This window comes from Amphiura filiformis, chromosome 19 (genome assembly GCF_039555335.1).
Source record: "Amphiura filiformis chromosome 19, Afil_fr2py, whole genome shotgun sequence".
In the NCBI taxonomy this organism is placed as follows: domain Eukaryota; kingdom Metazoa; phylum Echinodermata; class Ophiuroidea; order Amphilepidida; family Amphiuridae; genus Amphiura; species Amphiura filiformis.
Genome location: NC_092646.1, coordinates 23693653 through 23718897, shown reverse-complemented (window position 1 = coordinate 23718897; position 25245 = coordinate 23693653). Strand labels below are relative to the sequence as shown.

The window sequence follows — 25245 nt, the reverse complement described above, 5'->3', positions numbered from 1 at the left end:
TTAGATCGTTTCCATGGCAACATGTTATGTATCTTATGGTTCTATGATAATTTAGACCAATACATCTATGATTAGATTTAAGTTAAAACAACAACACCACCCCAATGACATTCAATGACCTGGCAAAAATATTTTCAAAAATTAGAACAGTGACTGGGCAATTAATTATGTTTCTAGGTTGGTAAACTTGGAGCATTACTCCCTATTCCAGAAAAATACAGCACTAATTTTTTTTAATTCAAAAAATATTATCCTGTTTTGCCAAATGAAACACATCTTAATCCTAATCCTTTATAAACTGGCAGTGGAAGTTAAATTTTAATATAATGGTCAAGTTTTGGAACTAAGCGCAAAAAAACATGCGTTTTTAGGGTGTTTTTTGTATGCTGTGACAATAAAGCCCAAAGACTTGTACAAAGATTAATTTCAAGTTATGCATTCTAATTTTTGGAAAACATATTTCGAATCTTTTTCATAACCAATTATCAAAAACAAATATAAATTATTAAAATTATGAGCCAGCTCTTACCATATTCAAGATTTTGAATGCTAAGACTTATGCCAATTCTTAGAATCTTGTGACTACAATTATTTAACAAAAACCGCAAAATTGCATGTTTTTGGCCCCTTTTCATAATATTGTCCAAATATTAAAATTTGACTTTTATTGCCAATTAGAACTAACCAAAATGATTAGGATATAGCTACTAATATGTTTTATTTGGCAAAACAGGAAAATAATTTTAATCTCAAAAAATAAGTGCTGTATTTTTCTGGAATGGGAGCTAATGGGAAATAGGGTAGTTTGTCAACAGCACTCAACATTGCCCTAAATCCCCTGGAAATTAGATCATTATGTTCAAGATCAACTTCAATGTCTAGGGTGCATTTTGAAGTATTGGTCAGCCTATACTGCTGCCCACTTATTAATGGTATACTGTATGCACTATTTAGTCATGTTTCCCCAGTCTCCTTACCGATAGCCCTAAGGGACTTGGTATTTAAATGGTAAATACACTTTTAGAAGAGATAAAGTTATGCGGTTTTTACATTCAAGTTTATCAGTATTGAACCAAAATGGTATAATTTCTAATTGCTTAATTCAATAACCTAGATTCAACAACCATATAGCTCAAAGCTCAAAATTTGACCTCAAGTATGAGTTTTTGTACCAAAAAATTCTTGAAGTATGGTATAGTGATCAAGCACCTATTTGCAACAGAATAAGTTAAGGGATCTAAAATGAGCGTTTATTGCGTTTCGACAGTATTTTTGTGGGACATGAGAGCACCTCAGACCTATCAATTGCATTCTGAATCTGAAGCATGTCTTTCTGATATCAAATAATTTTCATTTTTGAAAATCACAATATAATACAAATTTTATGACAAATTATAAATATTTGATATTTTTCAAATTTTTGATATATAACAGTCCTCGAAGTAAATTATATAAATCTAATGACATATTCTTAAATTGTATGTAGCAGGGAGGAAAAGCCGGCGGTCAATTGAAAATTTTGACCTTTCATATTGAAGATATGGATTTTTTTCCCAAAAAGACCTAATTTTTTTTGGTGTTTTGGGAAGAAAAATCCATATCTTCAATACGAAAGGTCAAAATTTTCAATTGATCTTCGGCTTTTCATCCCACCTACATACGCTTTAAGTATAAATCATCAGATTTATAAAGTTTACTTCAAGTACTGTTAAATATCAAAAATATCAATTTTTAATGATTTGCCATAAAATGTGTATTAAATTATGAATTTCAAAAATCAAAATTATTTGATATCAGAATGACATTCTTCGATTCAGAATGCAATTCGATATGTCTGATGTGCTCTAATGTCCCACAATAAATACTGTCCAAACGCTCATACCCCAGCCCTTAATGGTACAAATGCGCACAAAGATTGCGAAAATTGTTGTCATATTGAAGCTACATTGCTGAAATATGATGCAAGAGTGGAATAAAGTTGTGTGAAGTGTACTAAAATGTGCACTTTTGGGGTTAAAATGGCCAAATATGAGGCTAAGGGGGGGATGATTGTATGGACCATCCCCCTGGCAAAATATTAGGGGGATTTATCCCCCCCCCATCCCCACGGGATCTACTGCCTATGATTAGAGAGCAAATCTGAACAAGATCAATTAAAGCTAATTAAAATGGGAGAAAATGCATTATGGGAAGTGTAAGATATCTCCTCTGCATCCATCCTTTCTATTGGGGCATGAAATAAGACTCCAAATTTCTTATTTTTCAACCCACTTGATTTGTTGGGAGTGGCCTTTCGTTTTGCTTGCTCTCTTTTTTCTGCAATTCTGGCATTCTTTGCCTCCATACTAGTCAGCATGCTCATATACTTTTAAGCTTGGCTTGAGCACTTTTATTGAGCCTGGTCCCATCAGGACTCAAGTGCATGACTGCATGTCCACCCGGACTGACTGGTTACAAACTGGAAATGTTCCCCAAAATTGGGAATGGTGTCTTGTTTTAAAATTAAGACTAAACAGGTCTTTTTTCCATGTTTATGTAAAATATAGGCCTATATATGCAAAATAAATGACAACATGGAAATCTAAGATAAGAAACAATACTTATTATAATTTTTTTGTTACTGATTATATTGTGTGATTTTCATGAAATAAATTCTGACCGGGAATTCTGAAATTAGTATCCAAGCATGTATAGCTTGAATCAACTGAATAGCATATACATACAGAAAAACACCACATTTTGGACTTTTTGGTTCCAAAAAAGTTGTTAACGACTTCAAATTGTATACATTATAACTGAATCAGTGCATGCTCTTTCAAAAATACTTCCACAACCCAATTAATACATACAAGACACAAAAACAGTTCCGCAATTTCCAGGAATTGAGCACTTGAAATTATCTCCTTCGTGAGCACCAGACTGAACATACAACTTCAACTTCCGCCGCTGCTAGACATCCGTGATTTCATTAAAACAACACCAAAGGTGAATTAATAGATGTGTTGAAAATAACTACAAGCTTGATCCCTATGGAGGAAGCAATAACATTAGGGAATTTCCCCTAGCTATTTATATAAATGTTGTGAATGTTTTCAAAAGCTTTCATCAACTTCAACTAAGGAAGCTCTCATCAAATTAGGGAATTTCCCGCCAACGTAAATTTGTCTAGCAATGCTATGATCTCAGATATTCTCATCTGTCAGGGCACAGTTATTTAACCTCAATACGTGTGTACATTAATAGAATGACCTTTGAATATGTTGGGTACAAAAACTCATACTCCTCAACTCAAGGCAAATTTTGAGCTCGTGATTGTTAAGTAAGGAGTGATGAACTGTGGCATTAAAGATGAGACCATTAAACTCATAGTAAGTATTCAAACTAACACCCACATGAGCTTCCGGATAATTCCCAAAAAATAATTATTTCTAGTCAGTATTCATTTCTTCAAGTTCAAGTTCAAGATATTTTGGGCTGATATTGATCACAGCTCCGTCTAGTCCAATAACATCAATATCTGTCTTGAAGTGCATGGGGGAGCAATCGTCCTAAATTGTCAAACTGAGGCTGAAAAGAACAAAAATGGGTCATTTGGCTCAACGGTGGGGGAGCACAAATACAAGTTTTGTGATATTTTCTCAAAATATCAAGAGCTATCTCAAGAACCACTGAACCAACACATGGCTTGTTTGTACTCATTTTAATGCATTTTTTGTGCTGATTCCAAATATGTTCATGAAAATGTATGATTCTAAAATGTTTGAAATTTTAAAGAAAATTTGGAACTTGTCATTGCAGTCGACCACCGCATGGAGAGGGTTATTACTTGAAGTACTCCTGTTGGTTGGATGCCCTACTTCAAAGAAGAGGATGACACCAGATATTTTTTGTCAACTTTCAGCCCCCGTTAATTAGTAACTAAAATCACATTCACAGATTGTGTGGGTGGTTGACTGAAATTTTTTAAGGATGTCCTCATTTTAACTTGAACTATATCCTTAATTCCTAAAAATAGTCCTACTAATTCGCTACCAAAATGATTTAAAAACACTACCAAAATAAATGTATAATGTAAAGCTTGCAAAAACATTTCTAATTTCAGATTCATCTTATTAGGCTCAATGGTGTCTTCCGCATCTCTTTTGCACTTTTTGGAAAGTTATGCATTTTTGCAAGTTATTTTTACAAAATTATGAATTATATTAATTATAGATAGTTTTATTACTTTTATGAGGGCACTTTTGACCAAATGTACCCACTTGGACGCATTCCACTGATAAACCACGGATCAGGCCCGTAACTAGGGGTGGGGGCTGGGCGGCCCCCAGTCCAAAAAGGTTCAAATTTTGAGAAAAAAGTCCACTTTTCCAAAATCAGCTCCCCCCCAAATAAATCCTGGTTACGGGCCTGCCACCAGTGCTGTACGGTGCGACCATTTTAGGTGCATTGGCGACTAGATTTTTTCTGATGCGACTAAACCTTCAATCCATGGCGCCAATGGCGACCAACTGTTGAAGCTTTTAATCGCCAGCAAATGCAAAACATGTACATGGATGATAATATAGGATAGGTCAAAAGTTTTGATTGTTTTTAAGCATTCAAGATGGTGTCAAAATTTAAAAAAAAAACCTTTGAATTTGATGGAGCTTTTGGGAAACAAGAAGGATGACGATGAAACAGTTAAATCAGGGAATCCAACAGCAGTTGATACTTTTAATGAACCTAGTAGAACCCGAAACTGGAAATGAAAGTAAGCCTAAAAAAACTTAAAATTGTTTTTTTACTTGGGAGCAAAATTTGGGCGCCTAAATTGATAAAGTTAGGAGCCATTGGCTCCTCAATCAGTTTTTACACCGTACAGCACTGCCTGCCACTGATCGATACATACCAAAAGGTACCCCAAACCATGGCACATCCCCATATACAATGTACCTTCAACCAGGAAGACCCACCCTTTCAGAATACCCGGTATCACATACTGCAGATGTTCTATATATACATTTATCTCCTACTCTAGTTGACGGACAGGTATTCATATGTCTTGGAAGTCGTTTGCCTTTGTGACTTCTCAAAGTCCAATTCTAAAAATGTGTTGATCAAAACATTAGTAACCTTGGAGCGCTTGAATCCTCATAAGGCGTTCAAATATATCCTCATTTAAACCTACTGTCAAGTGTCCAGACGTATTTCCCATGAAATGAAAGCAAACCCACTAACACTTCAAATTCCATCCACCCACCTTCGGTGACAAGTTTCAAATATTTGTCAATGTCATACATAGATAGGCACGCACTAGTAATATGGACCACAATGGCCTCATCCCAATGGCATAGTTCAATAACCTCAAAAAATACCCATAGTGCAAAATTTGATCTCAAGTTGCAGAGTATGAGTTTTTGTACCCAAATTTTCAAAGGTCATTTAAGGGATCTAAAATGAGCGTTTATTGCGTTTCGATAGTATTTTTTGTGGCACATGAGAGCACCTCAGACCTATCGAATTGTATTCTGAATACGAAGCATGTCTTTCTGATATCAAATAATTTTCAATTTTTGAAAATCACAATATAATACAAATTTTATGACAAATTATAAAAATTTGATGTTTTTCAAATTTTTGATATATAAAGTCCTCAAAGTAAATTATATAAATCTAATGATATATTTTAAAGTGTATGTAGTAGGGAGGAAAAGCCGACGGTCAATTGAAAATTTTGACCTTTCATATTGAAGATATGGATTTTTTTCCCAAAAAGACCTATTTTTTGTGGTGTTTTGGGAAAAAAAATCCATATCTTCAATACTGAAAAGGTCAAAATGTTCAATTGATCATCGGCTTTTCAACCCACCTACATACACTTTAAGTATAAATCATCAGATTTATAAAGTTTACTTCAAGTACTGTTAAATATCAAAATTATCAATTTTAATGATTTGCCATAAAATGTGTATTAAATTGCGTAATTTCAAAAATTCAAAATTATTTGATATCAGAATGACATTCTTCGATTCAGAATGCAATTCGATATGTCTGATGTGCTCTAATGTCCCAAAATAAATACTGTCCAAACGCTCATACCCCAGCCCTTAATGAATGTACAAATGTATTGGGGTTAAAGAACTGTGCCCTGATAGATGAGCATGTTGTGGATCATAGTGTAGGGAAGAGCAGTTTTTGGAGTGTCATACACATTGTGTTGATGCCAATGCGATGTCCTCAATCAAGGCAGAGAAAACTAATTTCTCCTAGCTTCAGGATACTAAGATTTCCAAACATGCTCATCTATCCGGACACATTTCATTAACCCCATATGCATACACACTAATATACTAATACTATGCATAGACATAATATGTGACGTGTCATGTCAAAAGGAGACACTTTTGGGCAGGATCGTAAATGGAGATATAGCCAAAAATCTGCCCGGGAATGATTTTTTCACAATTTGGTTTTGTTGCGAATTTGTGATGTTATTAATGTTAAAAATATTGTCTGATAGTTTCAGACCGGAATATTACTGGCATCTTGTATTTTTGAGACATTTTTCAAGGTAATTCCTACTCTCAACATTGTCCATAATATTTTTAAAGGCCGATATCTCAATTTCCAATTTTACAAAACCATAACTTACGAACTCAATATCTTCGCTTAGGAATGTCCAATTTCATTGGGAAAAACGGCGTTGTGGAGCAAAATATCTTTATTTAAGATATGTAAAAACCTCAAAATTGATAACCTGCCCAAAAGTGTCTCCTTTTGACATGACACGTCACATATATAGGTACTGAAACTCATACTCCACAACTAGAGGCCACATTTTGAGTGATTGTTAACCCTATGAGAACTATACCTGCCTATTGGTCAAAAAGAAGTTTTCATTATCAGTTGGACCAATCAGCAACATTGTTAGAATAATTTCACCACACAAAATTGGGGAGAATTATTTGCTAAGCTCCATTCTGATTGGTGATTAAAGTGAAGATATCACGTAATTGACCAATCAGAGGTAATGTTAGAACGGCAGGTAGACAGTGCTCAGGGGGTTAAATTGTCAATATTAAACTACGTCATCAGGAATGAGTCCATTTGGTTATCCTAGTAAACACCCACAACCAGTTCAAAAACTGTTTTCACTCTGTAGAGCCCATTTTATAAAATGGCATTCAATGTGGCACATTTCTATTGATGCTAACAGCAGCCATTTATAATCATGTACGATCTTCTCCCCAGCGACTTAACATTTAAGCCCTTTCAAAGCCATCTAAGCCATACTGCTTTTTCTTCGATTTCCTCTTGCCATGATCAAATTACGATTGATTGCTTCTTGATAAATAATATCATTAGCAGATCTGAATAGAGTTCTATAAGTTTAATTTTTAAAACTTTAAACTGGTGAGTATTGATTTTTTTTTACATTTTTCAACATAAAACAAGCAATGTCTTTAAAAAAGACAATGCCATGGATGAAGTTCATGTTTCATAAATTTACATTGACAAGCATTAGATATGAAAATAAAAAATAGCATGCGGCCTCATTCTTGTTTGTCTGTATTTTATCTGAGTGTTTATTTGTTTGTTTACTATCTACACCAGGAGTGTTTGGAGCTATACAACTAGAAGACAAAAACATTACTAATTCATACTTCAGTTTGTGGTTGAGTACTTGCCAAGATCTTGTCGTATGATCAAATGAATTCATGCACAAGATACTCTTAAATCGTAGGTTTTTGGTCAAAAGTACACGCTGAAAGAGGATGCTTAAGCAGATATAAGTTTAGTTAGCAAAGTCAACAAGTGGGATACTTAACTCTCTTCACGCGGGTGTCGACTGCAGACGACATGTTTCAATTTTTTTTTTTTAATTCAAAAACTTCAGAAATGTAAATTTTCATGACCATATTTGGAATCAGCATGAAAAATGCATTAGAATGAGTACAAACAAGCCTAGTATTGGTTCAGTGGTTCTTAAGATAGCTCTTGATATTTTGAGAAAATTTCTCAAAACTTGGTCTTTTTATGTTGAAGCTTATGACTAGCATGCAGAGCATTAAAGACACTACAGTCCAACCTCTCTTATCCGGACCTCTTTTATATGGATCTCTCTGTTATCCGGCTGTGAAATCTTCACAGGAAAACATGTTTTTGATGATTTACCACCTTAATTCCATGCTCTGAATACTTAGAATGGCATATCTATGTTGCATAAAGCACTCTAAAGCCATCTTTTAGTCCTATTATCCCATATTAGCCCAATCTTTTGTTGTCACAATTTCAGTCCTTGGGAACTTTCAATACAGAATTACATGTAATTCACTTATTCGGATTTTTCGCTTATCCGGACAATGCTTGGTCCCATCATGGCCGGATAAAAGAGGTTGGACTGTATTAGTTTTACCACTAGCTGCCACAATCTAGAAAGATCACTAACAGAGCCTTTAATAGATTGAGAACTTCTTGTTGTTGAGAGCAGTTACAAAATGTACGTGATAAAAATTGGGATCAGCAATTTTCTCTGATACTTCTCTAAACCATGATAACCAAGTCAGCAGTTACAGAGATCAGAATAAAAAAATATGAAATCGAGAAACACAAAAAAAAACTATAAAAAAAAAAAAACCAATACTATCCCAGCGCCCAAATGCCTTGAACCATGGGCGTCAATCCCGGGGGGACAGGGGGATGTGTCCCCCACCAAAATGACCCATTTTTTGTTCTTTTCAGCCACTTTTTGACAATTCAGGCCGACAGTCCCCCCTCCCCCACATTTCAAGCCGGATTGGCACCAATGCCTCGATGTACAGCAAACTTTATTGCAATGTGGAAACAAAGAGCACTAATGGTGCAGTTGCACAAATACTTTTGCGATAGACATTTGGCAAGTACTCCTCAGCTCTCTTCAAATTTGAAAACTATGAAATTTCAGATCACTCACCAATATTTTCTTCCCCATTGCAAAGCGGTCTTTGGTTTCTAACCGATGAGCCCGGTATCGGTCTACCGTCTTCAGTAACACACCAGCAATAGCCGAATGACACATGGCATTGTACAGTGGCGTAACTGCCATCAGGATTGCACTGCGGGATGAAGACACCCGCTGTGGATGTCTCTGCAAGCTGCTGTGTGGCAGCACGCTCTGTTAAACACCGTGATTTTTCTGCAAAAGAAGAGATCAACAAATAAGCTGAATAAAGTAACCCAGAGGAGGGCAGAGTTGATAGAAACCCCTCCCCACACCCTCATACTCACACATACACCCACCCATATGTAATTGCCTCCAAACGTGGACGCTGTTTAGGACTATACAAACATGGTAGTCTGAATCAATACTCAATCGACATACCAAGGACGTTTCCCGCCATTTTGTTTGTGTATTTTTGTGTGTATGACATTTAACCTAGCAAGTGCAATTGTGGTCATTTGTAGACATCCAAGAACCGAGGACAGTCCCCCCATTGCAGAGTGGTCCACGGTTTAAATGTAAAGTGCGAGTGTGTGTCCTTGTTTGCTGGCAAACACCTAAGCACACTACTAACCTACTGGACACACACATACCCCTTACCCACTGGACACGACCGTAATTATCCATCCTATATCTCTTGCATTCTTAAATCACACTTAAGAGTTGAATGTTTGCCCATCACTACTACATATCTGTCTTGCTTCCACTTGACTACAACCTTTGATACATCCCCATCCCCACACCCCAAACACACCCCACCCCCTACTTACCCACTGGACACGGTCCTTTGTGTCTCACTCTAATTCTCCTCCCTATACATCTTGCATTCTTTAGGTCACACCTTGAGTTGAATGTTCGCCCGTCACTACCACATATCGGTCTCGCTTTCGCTTGACTACAATCTTTGATACAGCTGACACTTTTGCTACTTCTTGATGACACATCTTCATTTGTGAGTGGGAACTGAAATGAGGAAAAAAACACAACTGCTATATGTATGTTTTTTGAAAAATTACAAAAGATGAACTGAGGGCGAGGCTTGACATATAAGCCCTTTATTTTAGTCTGACGTTAGGAACTTAGGACCTGCTTTTTTCTTACCAAACTATACTCACACACTCTAATTGCTAAATAAAGATTAACCACAAATGTCCAGTGACCGCACCTTTTTCGGGGGACCGCTACACCTCCTCCTCAGTGAGTCTGTTACCTTTCCAGCATTTAAGAATACCGGTGCCCATTTATACACCTGGGTGTAGAGGAGTAATCGAGATGATAAAGTGCCTTACTCAAGGGCACAACACGATGGCGTCGCCAGGGCTCGAACCCGCAAACTTCCGATTATAAGTCAGAGCCTGTTCCGCTCGGCCACCGTGATCCCTGAAATAACGTTGAATTTTCTTAACATACCCAGGTATTTTGAGACATTGATTGAAAACAGATCACATTCCAATTTCTAATATTATAGAATGAAATCCACCTAAGTGGAAAGTGGAGCATTTAAAACTTTGTACTTTAAAAATGTAGGCCTATATTGGTTCCACTCCAAGGATCATAACCAGACCCTTGTAAAAAGTGTACCTAAACCCCCTCAAATTGCCCTCTTTGAACAACCAATAAGTGGACTTTTTTCCATTTTTCTCCCACTTTTGGAGGGGACCTTTGTGGAGTTTGGGGAAGGTGCTACCTACCACACCCTGCACCACCCCCCCCCCTGCATACGGGCTTGATCATGACCAAACAAACCATGGCTCCCCTGAAAATTTGCACACTGAACAAAATAAGAGCACCCCTGTTTCATTTTAATAGACATAATGCACTAAATGGAACATGTACATCTTTACATCACCCAGGAACCCATCCGAGCCTCAAAGTCGGACTCAAAGTAGCAGGTTTTGTAATTCGGCACTATTATCCCCAATTTATACTTCACAACTATGCTATAAATCTACAATCCTGCCGATCTATGCTTTAAATTGGTACACACGCTTTATGTAAGGTTCATAACCCATGCTCTCTACTTTAAAAACGGGTTATTTTTGTGGGGATATTTTTCGCGATTTTAACCATTCAGCACATTTTTGTGGTTACTTTTATTCACAGTTTGAAACAGATACATATTGAAGTCTATAGGTAAAAAATATGTTCATAGGTTTATAAATTCATGGCTGCCTGTTTAACCACAAAGAGCATGAAAATTAAACTCCTGCAAAAATATCCCGTTATACAATACATATAATATCTATGTATAAATGACATAAAACTCCATAAGAGGCACCAGCCTTTGAACTAGCAGACAGATAATCGTGCCACATAGTTTAACACGGCCCTAGGGGAACATCCAATCTTGGTAATTGGGCTATTCCATTTAAAATCCACACTCCCCCTGTGGAAAATTTTGGAAATATCTTTCACAGAGGGAGTATGAATTTCAAATGGAATGAATACATTAGGTAGCTTCATTTGAATTTCATACACCCTCTGAGAAAGAGGGAGGGCGAGTTTCAAATGGAGCTGCTAATGTGTTCATTCCATTTGAAATTCATACTCCCCCTGTGGTAGATATTTCCAAAATCTTCCACAGGGGGAGTGTGGATTTTAAATGGAACAGTCCAATTCACCGCCCATTTCCGTTTTTTAAATGCTCTTCTTCTGCATTCTCCCTGGGGCACTATGATGTGGAGACCTGATCAAAGTGGGTTCTCTCAATGTAGTAATTGACTCTGAACTCATTCTGTGTACCATTGACACAGTTTCTCCGACTAGCAGTTGTTACATCTCATGAACCCACCGTTTCATATTCCAATTTAGAGGTAAACATTGTAAAATGTGGTATGATCAAGCCAAATCAGTCTGAAGTCAGGCATATTCAATTTTCAGTTTCTTATATGATTGTATTTTAACAGCATTTGTAAAGCTACATTTGTCAGAAAACCCCATTGAATTTGGTCAACCAGTTCAAAAGATGTGAGCAGTTAAAGAGTTTCCAAAACAATAGGAAACAAAAGGAAATGCTTCCGTTGTTTGGCTATATCTCAAAATCAATATTTCCGACTTCCGACTGATCTTGCTTGGTCAGAAGGATCCATATCTTCTGTGAGGTTCCTCAGACTGATATAGAGGCCCTGCATGCTTTTATTCGATTGGCTTCAAACAAAGGATTTGAACCAGTGTCCTTCACCGTAATCATGGCGCAGTGCAGTCCATTCAATCAAATGTTGTCATCAACCTATTTGATCGTAGTGCATTTGTTATGTGTGTGAGACTAACTGTTGCGGTAGATTGCAAGCATGCTTTTGTTGAACGCATTTGAGAAGTCCCGCCATATTTACGGTATGATACGTCATATACACAATATTCTCCAATAGGGACGTCTGAGAAGACATACACATTAAACTTTGGATTTTTTTGTTGCCCACACTACTTTTTAATTGTACTTTTTATAATCAATGTTTTCTGTGACTTTATCTTTCAAAATCCTAAACTGCAACCCAAATACTATTTGGCACATTTTCGGTCTTTCATTATCACAAAAAAAACCAAGAAATAACATTCCCAATACATTTGTACATGGTTTCAGAATTTAGTTTAGTAACTAACATAGGCATAGATCCCAGGGGGATTACCACAAATACCTACCCCCCCCCAATATTTTTTACAAGGGGATTCCCCTACCCCAGGGATCGATTTATTTGGTAGCAATTTTAGCGCAAACATGATTATTTAGTTGGTGTTCTATAATGATATTCGCATACATGTTTACATTGTAAAAAAATTGCTATACAAGCTGAAATTTGTGTAGCAGGTTGTCCAAAATGGGGAGCATTTTGCTCTACTACTATACCAGGTAAATTGAATGCTGTTGATGCCTGTACATGGTTTCTGACCAAAGTAACCTCATATTTGGCCATTTTAGCCTAAAAAGTGCCAATGTTTGCGCTCTTCACATGATTTTGTTCCACGTTTGCACCATGTTTCTGATATTTTACCATTATATAGCTTTAATGTGCTAAAACATTTTGCGCGTTTTTGCACCATCAAATTATTTTGTCGTCAAAAGGTGCTGGATTCATTATACATGTACATCAAAAAGAAAGAAATTCCCCCCCATCCCCCCCCCCCCCAATGTCAAAAAAGTCTATGCCACTGGTAACAATTTATTTTCTTGCGACTCTGGTACTGCATATTATTCTTACAGGTCTCGTAATTGGTAATATGGGTCACCAGAACACAAACAAAACATTGCAACACAAATTGACCTGAATAATTTTGAAAATGAGAATTTGAAATTTCGCCAACACCAGCCCCCAGGTAGATTATATATTGCTGGCTTGGCCCCTATCAACTACTATTATTAATTACTGTATATGTTACTCTACTATTAAGAGTAAGTACATGTCAACTGTTCAGTGCCAAAAGTGGGTAAGTGTAATAGCTGGCCTATGAACTTTTGACAATTCACACACAGTATAGAGGCCTTGCATGAAATTATCGATTGGCTCCAGACAAAGGATTTGAACCGGTGTCCTTCACCGTAGTTATGGCGGAGTGCAGTCCATTCAATCAAATGTTGTCATCAACCTATTTGATCGTAGTGCAGGGTTATGTGTGTGAGACGAACTGTCACGGTAGATTGCAATCATGCTTTTGTTGAATGCATTTGAGTAGTCCGCCATATTTACGGGATGATACGTCACATGCAAGGCCTCTATATTGTAGGCCTACCCATCTGCATGGCAGCTATACATGGCAGCTATTGCACTTAAACAACTTATAACATTGAGCAGTCGATGTATGAGTGACCGACTAGATGACCATGATGACTACTAGCAATTCCAGATATGGGTCAAATGTTCTACATGTAAGACATCAAACAAAACATTGCAACACAAATCACAAATTTGATCTTTATAAGTTTGAAATGTGTAATGAGAAACTGAAAATTTTGCCAACACCAGCCCTCAGGTATATTATTATTGTACATGTAGATTGGGGGCTATGCAATAATTATTTGCCCCTAGTTACAGATCTTGTATGGGTCACAAGATCCTTTTACGTGCTACTAACCAATCACATGCTGTGGGGAGTTGATCGTCATACGCAAACTAATCTTTTTAATTCAGTATCCGATTATAGTGTGATTATCCAGGGGTACTACATGTATATTATAGGGGCAAGGAATCCAGTTACTACACTGTAATTTCAGTTTCAGTTTCAGTTTATTTCACCTTTATATAATTATTACAAAGTAAAGCAAAATCATATGGTAGGAGACCAAACAGAGCAGAGCTCGACCATTTTTGGCCACCCTTTACAATATTAAGTTAAACATTCAGAACGAAACACAATCAAGAGACGTATCAGGACATAATTATGTGCAGACAAAGACCGGACAGGACACGTGAGACAGACAATGTTGGCTATGGTTTAAGATTACCTATTATACATAATAGTAATAATAATTTTGAAATTACATGAAATATTACACAAACTAACTAAATTATTTATAACGAGATAATAACTCAGATTTGTACTTATTTTTGAAGCTTGTCAGAGTAAGTGAATTTTTGGTATTTAAACTAATATTGTTCCACAGTATAGGCCCTTGTCGTCTAACAGTGTTGTTACGGGCTAAATCATTTTTAAAATGATGAGCTCTATACATTTCCGAAGACCTAGTATTATATGCATGGATCGTACTAGCTTTAATAAAATAATTTGCAAAAATATCTGGTAGAAGATCATTATAAAATTTATACATGAAAATTGCTTTCTGCAGTTTGTGGATATCATAAACTGTGAGACTATTGAATGAAGCAAAAAGGGCGGAGTGTGGGCAAGAAAGTGAGAATTTGAACACAATCGAATTATTCGCTTTTGCTTAATGTGAATTTTGTTTAAGTTACAGTTATTTTGATCAGCCCAAATAATATTACAATAATTAATGTGTGGCAGAACCAGACTTATATATAATGTAAACAATGTTTTTAAAGGTAGAACATGTTTGAGCCGAAATAAAATACCAGAATATTTGGACACAATATTAGCTATATATGTTGTGTGGTGGTTCCAAGTAAGGGACTCATCCAGTGTAATTCCAAGGAATTTGATAGAAGAAACCTTTGAAATTGATACATTGTCAACATATATGGCTGAATTGTGATACCTTCGATTGCTAAATCTGTTTTTAAAAATAAGGTATTTTGTTTTATTTATGTTGAGTGATAATTTATTTGCCTAAGCCAGTTAGAAATGTTACATAATTCTTGATTTATTGTGTTGATAAGATAGGTGAAGTCTTTATGGGACGCCAAGAGATTAGTGTCATCTGCGAAAATTATAAATTTGAAAAACTTTGAGGCGTAAACAATATCGTTCAAATACAGGATGAAAAGTAATGGTCCTAAAATTGAGCCTTGAGGAACGCCGCAAGTTGAATGAATTAATGATGATTTAACGTTATTAAATGAAACATATTGTGGCCTATTCGTGAGATAGTTCCTGAACCACTCAAGGCAACACCACGCATAACCGTAATGAGTTAGTTTAGATAGAAGAATGTCATGGTTTAGCGTGTCAAATGCCTTCGAGAGGTCCAGGAAGATACCAACACTGTGCTGATTGTTATCTAAGTCAGTGACAATTTTGTTGTATGCATCCATAATAGCCATAAAAGAAGAATGTTTTGGGCGGAAACCAAATTGAGATTGATGCAAAATATTTAAACTTGAAATAAAACCATATAATCTATTGTGCACAACTCGCTCAAAAAAAAAAAAAAAAATAGGGAGGACGGATATTGGCCTATAATTGCAAAATTTGTGCCGGTCATCGTTCTTGAAAATAGGAATAACTTTGGCCATTTTTAACTGATTTGGGACAATGCCGGTGGTTAATGACAAATTAATTATATGAGAAAGAGGAGAAGCTATGATTGTGCGGACATATTTAATAATATCGGGTTGTATTTCATCAAAGCCACTACTTTTACCCAATTTGAATGAACGGCAGATATCTATTATTTCCTCTGGGTCAGTTGGAGTAAAAAACAGAGAATTATTTGGGGAATTAATATTGTGCAGAAAAGTATGAAAATTTGCACCAGGAGTCTGAATTTTGCGGGCTAGGTTAGGACCAACATTAGCAAAATAAGAATTGAATTTATTTGCTATTATGTTTTGATCTATTATTTGTTCCTGTTGAGCATTATCATCATAGAAGAATGACGGTAAGGGGTACCGCTATAGAACTAGCTCTAGTTCCTCGGCCGAGACACGCAGCAGGGCGCATTACGCCGAGCAGCGAGGCACGTAGCGTTTTGTAATGTCAGAGAGGGGTTGTCATGGTCCCATACAGGCACTGAACAAGTGCTAGTATTGCTAGAATGTACCTCATTTCTTAACATGTGTAATGAACCACTTGTCTTGAATCACTGAAATTTCAGTGAAGTAATTGGATTCCTTGCCCCTATAATATACATAACTTTTGTTACCAGTGTTTTTTGAGAAAAATGCAAAATTAGTCACAAAATTTATCAGGGGTGTAGTACCACCTTAATGTTCTCTCTGTAATATGCTTCCATTTTTGATAATTGTTCATAAACTATAAGTTTGAAATTATATCAGCCTTGTGTGAGCCATATCGCTGTTACCGGTACCATATTAAGTTTATTTTATTTGTATTTTTTCTTTTAATAATGTTTTCACAAAGGACTTTGTAGGAAAGAAGGCAAAAAAAAACCTTTTCCAGAGTGAATATACATGATGTAAAATAAATATAAAAATATATCAACCACATTACAGGTGTTATTTATCACAGATACTTGGTCGCATGTCATAAGTTGGGTATGCAAAAAGGGTGGAGGGATTACACTTTTCTGAAAATTTCAATACAAATTTGATTGGCTTTCCGTAACCCGATATCCTACAGCAGTGGTTGATACCTCATTTTAAGCCTAATTTTATACTCTTTCAGTCTACTGAAGCATATAATTATACATTATTCAGTAAAAAAATCACATCAGTTGAAATGAAAAATGCCAGGGGTGGAGGAGCAGGCGGATGTGGAGCAGGCGGATGCGGGAGTGTGCAATAGGGCCTATGTGAAAATTCACATGTCAGCATGTCAAAACTACTGGTTACTTTTTCAAATCTAGTGAGGGTATGATGTATTGAAAGCTTTGAATGTTGAATTTGTACACCTAAAACAATTACTGACTATATTTAAGGTGGTACTACACCCTGTGATTAATTTTGTGACTAATTTTGCATTTTTCTCAAATAAGTACATTGTAACTACACACTGGTAACAAAAGTTATATGTATCTTATAGGGGCATGGAATCCAATTACTTCACTGAAATTTCAGTGATTCAAGACAATGGGTTCATTATTATGTTAAGAAATGAGGTACATTCTAGCGGTACCTCTTTTCTTATCATAAATAACGTACCGCTTGTCTTGAGTCACTGACATTCCAGTGTAGTAACTGGATTCCTTACCCCTATAATATACATAAACTTTTGTTACCAGTGATATTATTTTTTGAGAAAAATGCAAAAATATTCACAAATTTATCAAGGGGTGTAGTACCACCTTAAAGGGTTATATTTTTTTTTTCATTTTTAATGAAACCGTAGTTGAATTTCAATATTTTTAGCAATTTGCTAATGTACATTTCTCTTCTTGATATTCATTTCCTCAACAATATAATAACCATCTCGCTAATTACTCGTAAAAAGGTCATTGACCTCCACAATGTAATAAACATACATACAATTATTTTAAATAGTTCATTTCAAGCATTAATGTATTGAGAACATATCCTCTAAATCTGATGACATTCTTGCATAAAATAACAATTTTACAGTCATTTTTGTAATTGAGGTCCGATTTGAGAAAAATGCATTTGAAAATTGAGATTTACATAGACGCCTGTGTATTAATTAATTAGTAATTAAGCATTATCTCAAAAATTAAGCATGTGCTAAGGTTAAAAGTGGTGTTAATTGTTAGAGGTTGTCAATATATACAACATATCAAAAAATTCATTTTTTGTCATTTTTGACCATGTAATGGAAATTGTACCCAACTTATGACATGCGACCACTTATTAACCCCTGAGCACTACCTACCGATGTATTGCCTCTGATTGGTCAATTGCATGATATCTTCATTCTTCACTTTAATCACCAATCAGAATGAAGCTTTGCAAATAATTCACCCCAATTTTTTTGTGTGGTGAAATTATTCTAACAATGTTGCTGATTGGTCCAATTGATAATGAAAACTTCTTTTTGACCAATTGGCAGGTAGTTCTCATAGGGTTAAAACACTTGTAAGTATCTGTGATTTTATCCACCCAACTGTATTTTTTTTTAACACAGAAGATAAAAGAATATTGTATTTAAAAAAATTTTAATTCTCAACAGTCATATTTTGTGCAATTCTGGTCAAAAGCCCTTTTAAAATTAAATTTTTTTTTTTAACCTGGCTCAAACAACCATAATTTTTAGACCTTGTTGAAATGGCAAACAAATTTCTTTCAATAAATCGATAAGTTCCCCCCACTCACCACACAATTTGCCATTGTATCCACTCAAGATATGCAGCCCTGCAGTGTTCAGTAACCTTGACAAACTTGACATACAATGTAACGCTAATAGAACATGGACACAGGCGCTTTTTTTTAACCTGGCTCGAAACAACCGTAATTTTTAGTCCTTGTTGAAATGGCAAACAAATTTCTTTCAATAAATCGATAAGTCCCCCCACTCACCACACAATCCACTCAAGATATACAGCCCTGCAGTGTTCCGTAACCTTGACAAGTTTGACATAACGCTAATAGAACATGGACACATAGTACACTCTGAAACAGTTTTTCTCATTTTTATCCACCCAAATAATTGAGCCCTGCAGCGTTCCGACCGAGACCTTGAACGGTAGCGAGAGACAGCGATGGCACCTCAGGTTCAGACACTTTATAGAATATGTCTGTACAATAGGGCATCCAAACATAGAACACTTTGAAATAAAATAATGGCTTGAACTACGGCTTGGAGCGTCCAAATGGATTCTGAGGGGGCGATCAATCCCTGCTGGGCAGATTCATGAAGATGACACATTTGAAATTACAATATGTATTCATGTTTATTCATTCAGCTGGGCTAGTCTTGTCAGGCTGGTGCTATTGCAACCCACTCACTTTAGTTTTCTGAGTAAAAAGTGACATATCTACAAGTATATACCAAAACAAATACTGTTCTTTACCTGTATTGCAGATAGCTTCAAATCAAAAGCAAAAATACAGTTTGTGCTCATCCAATAACATAACAGATCATGCATTTTTACATCGGAGCGTAGTTAATCTTCAGGTGAAAATAGCCTTGGGCATGCTGGAGTACATACGCTCCCTCCCTCCTATATAATCAAGACTTTCAGTATCTAGGGAGCCTCCGCTTGAGGGTCTCTCTTTAGCTCTCCACAACAACAAGTGAAGATGATTCATCTGTCTATTTTAAAACTTATCCATCAAAGCTTTTAATGTTGTTGTTATTTCCATCCACAACATCAGATCTGAAGGAGAATGTCAACATTTTTTAGGGCAAGTTGATAATTGCCTTGGATTTTCATTGAAAAGGCAAAGTGGCACACTGCAATTTTTTGTAATATTTCAAAGGGCATCATCATGACAACTGTTATGACTGTTGACAATTTGAGAAGGGCACAAGGCAATTTCTCAAAAGTGAAGAAAACACAAACAATATGATATAGTATTTTGCAGTAAATCTTTGACGAGCACGACTACCGTGATGTTGCAAATTCTGAGCTAACAATGTGTGGTGTTTCTTTACGACTTTAGACTTTACTTTAGGGGTTTTTATTTTTACATGTTATAGCTGCCTTGTGGAAGTACAGTGTTATAACCCTAATCATAACCCTAACCAGTGCAGAAGGCAGCTATTACATGTAGAAATAAAAAACCCTAAATTAAAGGAATGCCCAATGCGTACGGCTCCCACAGTTCATTCTCGGCAACAGCAGATCGCCTCAGACGCCAATCGGACTCGGAGTCTGACAAGTGCGTCCAACGCCCCGGGTCCAACGCAGTCTAAGGTTTACTGCAATTGATTATAGATAGGTAGATTATAGTAGAGATGACCACCATGAAGCATCATCTGCATCACGCCTAATACGGTCCGAGGATTTGGCTTCCGAATTCAACAGTCTTCAGACTTTAAATTTTTTAAGCTTTTATCATTTTATATCGTTCTCTAGCCAGGCAAGATTACACGATATTTTCAAACACACTAGCTTCGATAACAGTTCAGTAACTTACATTTCATATGTTTAGTATTTGTCAAGTGCCACATTCACCAAAAGGTTTCTTGCACGAAAACGATATTTACCATCTTCGGGACAATGACCACACGTACAACTTCGTGGGCGCGGCCATCTTGTTTATTTACTTTTCAATCATCGATCACATGATCAAGCTAAAACCGATTTGATTGGTTGAAAGTTTCGCAAACTTCTGCGACTTTTGACCAATCAAATCACAAACACTCGGGAAGCTAAAACCGATTTGATTGGTTGAAATCGCTCTCGTGAAGCTTTAAAACTTTCAAAACTTGCCCCTTCTTGAACACAATCACATAATAAAACAAGACAATTCACCAACGGTTTTATTATTATTTATTTTTTTTTAATTAAAATTTATTTTTTTATCTACATTCAGACTCCGAGGCAAATGCACACCGACAAACGAACGCACGCGGCCACTTTGTAACGTACTTTCATTTATTTATTCATTTTGGCCGCGGGATTTTTAGCCTAACTCGACTGCTCACTATCTCGCTAACTCTCATTCACCCACCCGGGCACCCCTCACTCACTAGTAGCCTAGGGCCTCGCTCACTCATTTGTATACTCGTTACCACGCAACTACCCAACCACAAACATCTTAATCAATCGATCAATCAATCATAAATCAACCAATCCTTCAATCACCCCCCCATATCTATCATGTCTATACCGTATTATTTGCGATCATAGGCGTATAAATCCAGGGGTGGGGGATTTATCCCCCCCCCTAATATTTTGTCAGGGGGGATGGTCCATACAATCATCCCCCCCAATGTTGACGCCTGTATGTGGGTTTCTGACCAAATTAGCCTCATATATTTGTCCATTTTAGCATGTTTAGCCCCCAAAGTGCAAAATTGTTCACGCTTCGCGCGAATTTATTCCCTTTTGCACCATATTTCAACATTTTTGCTTCAAAATGGCAAAATTTGTACCATAAACTTATTTTTTCGCCAAAAGGTGCTGAATTCGGTAAACTTCAAGAATTGTTTCCAACCCCACCCCCCCCCCCCCCAATGTCAAAAAGAAAATCTACGCCACTGTTTGCGACATCGTCTCAACAGGGAAGTTTGATCTCATCTCACTTCCCTGGTCTCAAAGCTTTGACGCATCCTCCAGACCAAAGACCTAACATGATCATGATGATAACTGATTTAATTTCTCAACTCATGTTTCAGTTTCCCATGCGAGTTCTACGAAACATTAATGAAGCAATGGGTTGTGAATCTCATTCCCATCCCCGACCCAGTTTCCCTGTCACCATACATGATCACGAGGGCATTAAATTGATTCATTTTGCGCATCATTAATTTCATTTTGTCAATTGAGTATAATTTACATTAATGATTACAGTGTATATCGCAAAAAAATCCAGATCGCAAATACATGCAAAAAATATGTGTTCAACGACATTTTGGCATATAGTTAATAATAATAAATAATACACTAAGGATATTTAGGTCTACATAAAAATGAATTTTACTCTCTCAGAATTTTCATATGTCAGCTTGCTCGAGCCCAAAAAAACGTCCTTTAAAATAAAACCAATTAAGAAGTATCATTATAATGCAATTTTAAAAGCACGGTAAAAATAGATAGTGAAAAAAGAAGTACATTTACTACATCTAGATGCGAAGGAAATTGCAATACACAATTATTTCATTTAAAACCATGAACTAAAACCGAGATTTTAAAAAGACCATCAGATATGGGCCTATCGCATAAAAAAATACATTTTTTAAAATATTAAAATATCATACAACGGATCGCGGACGTGAACTGAATTCGAATTAAGAACAACCATCCGGAGGATCGCAAAAAGCATCAAACTTCAGACTTGGCACCTTTGATATTGTCATAAATGTGCAAACATAACAAACATGCTAGCTAGTGGTTATAAGCCGAAAGCTGTTGTAATAAAGACAAAAATTAATGACATATTTAATATTTTACACGAATCTGTAATTAGCTACAGGTATTTGAATTTATGGAGCTTCAACTTTGTCTGCTATTTTTTGGTTTTTGCCAAATTTTTTATTTCAAAAATACATTATGAAAATTTTAATGACTTATTCTTCACTTTTTTAGACAGTTTATAAAAAATTTGTTTTTTGCACTTTCGCTGGGATCACTGAATAGGCCTTTCATGTTTATAAAAGTACCAGATTGAAAGCGTGTCACCAAACAACAAAATCGGCAGAAAAGAAAGAAACTATTTGACAAGTGCATGTCAAATAAAGTGTGCCCAAATTTCTCAGGCTCGGAAAAAAGTTGCATTGACTTGCCATTTCATTTTCTTCTTCACTTATTTTCTGAATCATACAAAATACAAGTCATTCAAAAAGTTCTGCATGTGTATTATATGCATGGTATAGCGACAAACAAGAAATGTATTTAAAAAAAAACGCCATGGATGCAGTTCAGGTTTCATAATATTTTACAATGACAAGTAGTTGGAATTGCTAGTAATTATTTTAGCCATAGACCCTACATTGTATGCTTCAAGCAAGGAGTGGGTAATCATGTGATGTAAGGGTACACAAGGGGCATTACAGCCTTTTTCTATGGAGGGGCAAAGCAAGCCAAATGTTCGTCCCCAGTTGTCAAATTTTTGTCCCATCGTGGGGGGCAAAGTCAAATTTCGTCCACATTTGTCACTTTTTTGTCCTATTTTCAATCATTTAATGACACTTTACTCTTTAACGTCGATCCCCATTTTTCCCCAGGAAAAAAATCCAGGGGAAATCTCTGCGGGTCCACATAGCTACGTCACTGGAGATATGAAGATGACGCTTCCCTAAAAAAGGGCCTAAAAGTCAAATGCATAATTTATTACTAAGGATTGACTAATATGAAGACATTCCGACAGTCCAAGTTTTAATTCAAGAACCGTTTCAATATAAGTCAGTGCATTGATTGGTCACCCTATAAGAAATAATAAAATAACTTACCAAATCTAAGGGTTGAGTCAGAACTTTTTGAATGACCCTTGTATAAAAGATAATGAGTATCCAATTCATTTTTAGACATTTTGCTTCTCAATGAAAAGAAGAAAAATCCGTGGGAAAATTGAACGATATGAATATCATACATCGTGTATCACACACCGGTGGACAAGATCAATAAGCGAAGTCAGACGGCTGTATCGTCTGATTAAAATGTCTGTAAATGTTGCAAACTGTCTTAAACAATCATAAAATATTGGAAAAAATAGAAAATATTGAAACAGTTCTTGAAATGTTTCATGTCTTATTATTCCACAATGGGGAATTATAATCGAAAATATGCTCAAAAGTCAAAAGACGTTAAAAAAAAGTTTTGAAAGTACGAAAATGGAAACTGCTGTAGGCCTAGTGCCGTACTATTACGCTGACTTTCGTATTCGGCGAGGAGGACGATTTCGACCTCCTGGTTTGTTTACAAACAGAGAGGTAGACAAAAAATCGTTCCGCTTGTCCAAACACTCAAGTATCAGAAGGATGGTCCACAATAGCGTGATTCACGTAACCTGAATAGGGATTAAAAAGCTGTCACGTAGAACCATGTGCTTCTATTGTCCAATTTGCCATCAAGATTTCATATGGAAACAGTTCAGACCCAGTACACGATCATGTCAGAAATTAATATTTTGTTCTGGGTCTGATTATTCGGACTACTGTAGGCCTAATGTTGAATTTTTATGCTTCCGCATTTAAAGGACAAATTCAACAAATCTGAAAATGTTGCAAAAGTTTTTAAAATATTGATGAAAATAATGAAAACCCCGGAAAATGTTGAAAAATCTTGGAAAATATCAATATTTTACAATATTAAAATCAGTAAGCACTGCAGGCACTGACAAGTCTAAAAAAGTCTGAAAACTATCTCTGATACAAGTATAATAAGAAAATATTTTAGACACCTGTGTCAATTATTTTAGATATGACTGATTACTAGTAATGTTAGTACTTACCCGTGTAGCGAACGACCCTTGCGACGTGACAACGATGTACAACATAAAAAGTCCACAGAAGAAAGAAACTGGTAGATATGTCCTTTGTATTACAGCATGCATGGTGATAATATTGTTAAGTTTCTGAAAACTAAATTTCAGTTTAAATATTTTAAAAGGAATGTAATAATAATAGTTCCGAGTAGTTCAAGTTGGTAGCATTGACTTTGGATCACGAAGTTCACGGATAACCTGCCGAGTCACATGTAGTGTATTTGGTTTCTACCGCTGATATACAAATTGATGTAGATGCTAGAGTACCCTACAGGTTAATAATAAATAGCGCTTGCCTCCTCCGCAACTACCAACTTCAAAATCAACTCCTCCTTCATCCTCAAAGACATGGTCAATGAAAAAAAATGCTCAGAGTAAGTACTTCCAAACTTGTATAAATCATGCACGCTTTGGTTTAAAAAAAATCCTCGAGGTTTTCTGCGTTTTATATAAAATCCATGGACTACTACCGGGTGCCTACGGCTGGATGCGGCATTTGGGGGAAGGATCCTGGCTCGAGACGAAGACGGCGCAACACGGCTCCAACGGTGTTCCTTGCTCTGTGATTACCAACTTGCAAATGCAGTGAGTCTATCCGCTACATACCAACACATATAACTTACTGAGCCAATCAGCCACACAGCGAAAGCAAAACACACTCACTCAACTCTTATACGCTTTGTTCCACTTCAAAAACCGATTGGCAAATTGTGCCTGATTCTAATACCGCACGTCTGTACACAAGTATGAGTTACACAATTTGTGAAAGAGGCTCTTAAGAGCTCTTAAGGAGAGCTGCTTTAAATAAATGAATGAATGGTTACTATTTATTGTATTTATATAGCAAATAATGATTTTTGAACGATAAGCTGAGTTTCTCAACACCTGCACTGTACAACAAGCAAATTAACAATTGAAATTATTTGTTCAAAACAA

General features: G+C 36.2%; 1 protein-coding gene across 5 annotated transcripts in view; it reads right to left on the bottom strand.

Annotated features, from left to right (window-relative positions):
* Window positions 1–24969, bottom strand: part of LOC140141081 (SPARC-related modular calcium-binding protein 1-like) — a 119414-nt gene extending 94445 nt beyond the window's left edge. For 3 of the 5 annotated variants that reach the window (XM_072162853.1, XM_072162857.1, XM_072162854.1), the window contains exons 1-3: window positions 24277–24968; window positions 9730–9922; window positions 8933–9154 (exon numbers count right to left, since the gene is read on the bottom strand). In XM_072162853.1, coding sequence (XP_072018954.1) covers window positions 8933–9154; window positions 9730–9922; window positions 24277–24378 — 517 coding nt within the window. In that variant the 5' untranslated portion in view covers window positions 24379–24968. Of the gene's footprint in view, window positions 1–8932; window positions 9155–9729; window positions 9923–24276 lie in introns of all 5 variants that reach the window. The other 2 variants (XM_072162856.1, XM_072162855.1) reach the window with 2 other exon arrangements.
* Between the last annotated feature and the right edge of the window lie 276 nt (window positions 24970–25245).